Here is a 6,000-nt window from a genome sequence, read left to right on the forward strand (position 1 = left end):
AATACCGGATGTACCTGTTCCGACTTACGTACAAATCCGACTTAGGAACGGAACTCGTATGTAACCCAGGGACTGCCTGTACATCAATCGTGGTATCATTTGCAAACTCACTAACTCACCCAGCTACATTTTCATCCAGGTCATTCACATACATCACAAACTGCAGAAGTCCCAGCACAGGTCCCTTTGGAATACTGTACCTCAAATTACAGACCTCCAGCTCAAATAAGTCCCTTCAACCATTACTGTCTGACTTCACAAACGAAAGAAATTCTGCAGATGCTGGAAATCCAAGGAACACACACAAACTGCTGGAGGAACTCAGCAGGTCAGGCAGCATCTGTGGAAAAGAGTAAACAGCTGACGTTTCAGGCTGAGACCCTTCATCAGGACTGGAAAAAAATGAGGAGTCAGAGTAAGAAGGTGGAGGAAGGGGAGGAAGAAATACAAGCTAGTAGGTGATAGGTGAAACCGAGAGGAGGAGGGGTGCAGTAAGGAGCTGGGAAGTCGACTGGTGAAAGGTAAAAGGGAGAATCTGATTGGAGAGGACAGAAGGCCATGGAAGAAATGGAAGGAGGAGGAGCACCAGAGGGAGGTGATGGGCAGGTAGGGAGACAAGGTGAGATACAGAAATGTGAATGGGGAATGGTGAAGGGGAGGGGCATTACTGGAAGTTTAAGAGATTGATGTTCATGCCAGCAGGTCAGAGGCCACCCAGGTGGTCCTGATGAAGGATCTTGGCCTGAAACACCAACTGCTTACTCTTTCCCATAGATGCTGCCCGGACTGCTGAGTTCTTCCAGCATTTTGTCTGTGTTACCCTCTGTCTTCTTTGCGCAAGCCAGTTCCAAATCCAAACAGCCAATTAGCTGCGAACCCCATGCTGTATCTCTAAATAATTTTTTTTAAATCTTCAAATCACCCATCTCACATAAAATGCTCGAAAGACCATTGAGATCATAGCAGCTAATTATTGATGCAGGATCCTTTTAGAATTGTATCTTGTGAAGACAATTTTAAGAATTAAGCTTCATTCCAAGCTGCAAATAATTGGTGGGTGTGCTTGCGGTCTCGTTTTTTTAAACTTGTTACTAAATTCAAAATGTTTAATCACGAAACTTGGGCTCCAATATGCCAGTGAGAATTGGTCAATTTATGGTAAGCCTCATCAGACTGAAAGAACACTGTCTTCTTTAGGAAACAATTTAAAAACCTTGAATAGGAAGATCATTATCATTTGGAAAGTTGATTATACACAAGCTTGTATATGTTATCCTGGATTCCCACATCTGCAGGATCTCCTGAGTTTATAAAGTAACTAAGCCCATATTAATTTTGTTTTAGAATGCCGTGCATTGTTTCCTCTAGTTGTATGACAGGTCCTGACTAAATTGAGATTAAGCTGTCACTGAAATAATATTTTACAAATTTGAGAGCTTTTTTTAATTTGCCATCATAATAGATTTGCAGTTACAGCAGCTGTGTCATGCTGTTTAAACCCATTCTTCTCTTCAGCATTAAGTGCTGAGTACACACCTGGGAACTGTTGATAGGTGGGTGCTTACCTAGCTGGCCTGCCCTGTGGGGGCATGATTTCATAACATTACCTCTGTTATTAATCAAAACAGTGATGGAATCAAACCCAGCAGCAGTTGTGTGATGTGTGTGTTTTTTTTTTCCTCTGTGACATTGCGGTAAATCTATAAATATATTCTCATCGTTGAAATGTTTGTTCCTCTAGTCCTGCTGTACGTACGGAAAGAGTCTGATGAAGTGTTTGATGCATTAATGTTGAAGTCGCCAACCATCAAAGGGCTGATGGATGCAGTGAGTGTGACTATATTGTAATTTCGAAGCTTGAGAGGTACTCAGGTTTTAAGCACAGGGTAGTAAGCCAAGCAACAAGTAGTCTATGCCAGCCTAAGTTACACCATCCTCACGAGGAGAATCAACGTGAAAGAAAACACGTATGTGGCTCCCTCCAGTGGTGGGAGGGATTATAATCAGACTTTACTGGTCTGAGGCCACTCCATGTCCACCTGACTATAAATTCTCCATATGCTTTCATTTGAGCAGTGCTTCAGTTACAAAGGCTGTGAACATTGTCAAAATTACTCACACATAAAGTGAAAAAGACACAAGGTGGCACTATAGTCACCAATTAACTGGACTCCGAAAGCTCATACTTGTTCCTGAGTCACACTCACGTGCTCGTTTCCAACTATCACCAGCCACAATTCCTCCTCACGTCTTCCTGGTGTGATCCTTCCTGGATGTTGGGCAGGAAAGAGTTCAGGAACTTTCATCTAAGTGAGCCTCTGCTGCCAAGGAAACAATTGGCTGCAGTTTTTGCTTAGGGTTCAAGCATTTCTTTCCTGTCTTTCTATTACCCCTGCTTACCACCCACTTCCCTCCAAACCTCATATTTGAAACTAACTCCAGTGTATGTATAAAACTCCCATCAGAAGGCTGCAGTCTATATATCCTTCTATCTGCTCCTGAACTGACAAAGGGTCTGGAGAAATGAATGGAGGTGAAAGATGGCTATATGTTAAACATTGTCCAATAGAATGACTGCACATGAGTTTCCATTTTAATCCTGTTCAATCCTTGAGTTCCTTGGCATTTCTCAATCTCAGCTCTGATCAAGATTCACAGTAAATCAAAAATGGAAATATAAATGTGAGTTAGGGAAGCATATCAGTGCAGGGGAATTTCTATTCTTTGTTCTTTTGAAAGTACTATCTTGGAGCCCTTTAACTTATGAACTCAAAGAACTGATCGTACAAAAATGTGAATTCTACCTGTTCTCTCTTTATGCCAACAGTTATCTGACAAGTATGGCTTTCCAGCAGAAAAAATCGGAAAAATTTACAAGAAAAGCAAAAAAGGGTAAGGAACAAGTTGGCAAACTGGAGGAATCTTGCAGGTTTTTGGTGATTTGAAACTATTTAGATGCAGGCATTTTCTTAACTAATCACCTTGCTGGTCCACCACAATAATTTACTGGTTTGAGGAACTGGTATTTTTCATTGTGTGCGTTGTCAGTCTGTGTTAAAACAGTGTTGGGAAAGAATGGTCTACTGTGACAGAAACTGCAAAAATTTGGTGCCAACATCTGCAGCCCTCTCATCCTGCTCAACATTGTGGAACATAGTGTTCAGTTTTGGTTGTCTCATTATAGAAAGGATAGGGAAGCTTTAGAGAGGATGCAGAGGAGATTTAACAAGGATGCTGCCTTGATAGGTGAGCATGCATTATGAGGTTGACTGAGCTAAGGCTTTTCTCTTTGGAAAGAAGGAGGATGAGAAGAGACTTGGATAGAGGTGCACAAGATTATGTGAAGCATGGATTGAGTGGATAGCTAGAGGCTTTTACTCTGGGAGGAAATGGCTAATATGAGAGAGCGTAATTTTAAGGTGATTGGAGGGAATTATGAGGGAGATGTCAGAGGTAGGTTTTTTACACCAAGAGTGTTGGATGCATGAAGTGAGCTGCCAGCGGTGGTGGTAGAGGCAGATGCATTAGAGGCATTTAATAGCCCCTTAGATAGGCAAATGGATGATAGAAAAATGGAGGACTATGTTAGAGGGAAGGGTTAGATTGATCTTAGAACAAGTTGAAAGGTCAGTACCACATCGTGGGCCAGAGGGTCTGTATTGCACAACAATGTTCTATGTTGTATTAACCATGATTACTTGACATCTATATTAGGAACATTGCAATGGAATTTAGTTAAAACATGGGTGTGGCAAAAAAGTTGTGTACTGTCCTTCAGGCGAAGGTGCCACAAAAATAGTGAAAGGTCTAGATCAGGAATTCCCATCCTGGGGCCCAGGGACTCCTTGCTTAATGATATTGGTCCCTGGCATACAAAAGGTTGGGAGGCCCTGGTCTACAAAGAGTGAATCTAGGATCAGAAGGCATAGCCTCAGAATACAAGGACGTCCTTTTACAGCAGAGATGAGGAGAAAATTCTTTAGCTTAGAGGGTAGTGAATCTGTGGAATTCATTGCCACAAATGGCTTGGAGGCCAAGTCACTGGCTATATTTAAAATGGAGTATGATAGATTCTTGGGGTGTCAAAGGTTACTGGGGTCGAGAGGGATAATTAATCAGCTACGATCAAATGATGGACCATGCTCAGTGGGTCAAGTGACCTCTTTCTACTTCTATATCCTAACATCTAATACTCTTTAAACAAAATGGGAAATACCATGGGCATAATTTTAAGGTAACTGGAGGAAAGAGTTCGGGGGTTGTCAGAGGCAGGTTTTGGGGGTGTGGAACTCCTTGGCACGGGTGGCGGTGGAGACAGATACACTAGAGGCATTTAAGAAACTCTTAAATGTGCACATGGATGATAAAAATGGAGGGTCATGTGGGAGGGAAGGGTTAGATTGATCTCAGAGTCAGTTAAAAGCTCAACAGAACATTGTTAGCTGAAGGCCCTGTACTCTGCTGTATTTTCTATTGTGGAAGACTCTGACTGATCATGAGGTAAGAATGTTCTAAGGATGATCCCTTTTCCTTTCTTAAACTAGAATTTTGGTAAACATGGATGACAACATCATAGAACACTACTCCAACGAAGATACCTTCATTCTCAATATTGAAAGTCTGGGTGAGAGCTTCAAGATCACTCTGACTGAAATTTAACAAGGGCTTCGAACAATATGTACTTCGCAGGGGTTGGATCGGAGTTTGGCCAGCGTGCTGGTATCAGCCTGTCTGCTGAACACCTGTTAGTGACAATCGAAAAAGGGCTTCGCTCTCGTAAAGTGAACAAACTGTGTACAGTTAACAGAAATCAATGAAGCTGAACTGCCGTGTCTCTTTACTCCATAATTTTCCAATATTACATCATTAGATACTGTTGTATTAATCATTCCAGCAACTTCAGAATGAACACTATGATGATGTTCTGGGAGGACAAGATTTTAGCTATAGGCGATTGAATTGGTATGGGCATTGGATGTAGTCATGCCCGGTAACCCCTTACTTTCAGCTCCATGGTATTTGCCATCAGTTTTGTTCTGTTCCAATTATCTGTTCCAATCACATACAGGATTTTCCGTAGTGGATGCATTCATCGATACCTCAGAGAACAAGCTTGTGAATGGGAAAGTAAATGTCACTCCAGTCGCTTCTTCATTTGGAAAGCAACATGTTTTATTAATTATGAGAGCTTCTACATCATCTGATTGCTTGTTAGTCAAATACATATGCAATTAAGATTGATAGACCTAATGCTCCAACAGGTTATACAGACTATCTGTGTCTGTCTATGTAGCAAGGGAGCCAATATCACCCTTAGTAGAATTTGACACTAATTGAAATAGAGAATAGCGTATATAATTGTAAAAACAATGTCTATAATGTGCAATATTAAATTTTACGTAAGGCATGTTTACTGCCATTATGCTTTCTTTGGGTTGAGGGTTTTTGCGGTAGTGTGTATTTTTATTTTTTAATATAAAACCTGTCTCCTTTTGTCTATATATTAAGTTAGAAAGGCATCTCAAGATTTTACAAAGTGACTGTATAAACTGCAATCCAGGCTATTTAAAGGACTCGGGAAACTTGAACGTTTTTACACATCGAGTTAAAACTGTATACAAGGTAATATTTTTGGAAATGGGAGTTGGGATCTTTTCAGACTTTAAAAAGACAGTCGTATTTTATTTTTTGTACAATTTTTTAAGAGCAAAATAAACATCAGCGAACATGGACTTCTGTTGTACTTTTTAAGGATGTGATACCAGGCCTGACCTGCCCTCCAGTTCCACACTGGAATTCAAGCGCTGGCTGTTAGCGGGCAGCATGGTAGCACCAGCTGTAAACCACACAGTGAAATGCATCATTTGTGTTAACAACCAACACAACCAAGGATGTGCTGGGCAGCCCATAGTGTTGCCATACATTCCAGCGCCAACGTACAGCAGTATCCCCACAATTGATAAATGGATTGTGACTGGAAAAAACTGACAGGGCACGGCA

At 41.2% G+C, this 6,000-nt stretch overlaps 1 protein-coding gene across 3 annotated transcripts in view; it reads left to right on the plus strand.

The window, feature by feature from the left end:
- LOC132395399 (grainyhead-like protein 2 homolog) overlaps positions 1 to 5,732 on the plus strand; it is a 155,554-nt gene extending 149,822 nt beyond the window's left edge. For all 3 annotated transcript variants that reach the window (XM_059971922.1, XM_059971932.1, XM_059971942.1), the window contains 3 exons: positions 1,742 to 1,827; positions 2,828 to 2,892; positions 4,545 to 5,732. In XM_059971922.1, coding sequence (XP_059827905.1) covers positions 1,742 to 1,827; positions 2,828 to 2,892; positions 4,545 to 4,659 — 266 coding nt within the window. In that variant the 3' untranslated portion in view covers positions 4,660 to 5,732. The remainder of the gene's footprint in view (positions 1 to 1,741; positions 1,828 to 2,827; positions 2,893 to 4,544) is intronic.
- The last annotated feature ends 268 nt before the right edge of the window (positions 5,733 to 6,000 follow it).

This window comes from Hypanus sabinus, chromosome 1, assembly GCF_030144855.1.
Source record: "Hypanus sabinus isolate sHypSab1 chromosome 1, sHypSab1.hap1, whole genome shotgun sequence".
Lineage (NCBI taxonomy): Eukaryota > Metazoa > Chordata > Chondrichthyes > Myliobatiformes > Dasyatidae > Hypanus > Hypanus sabinus.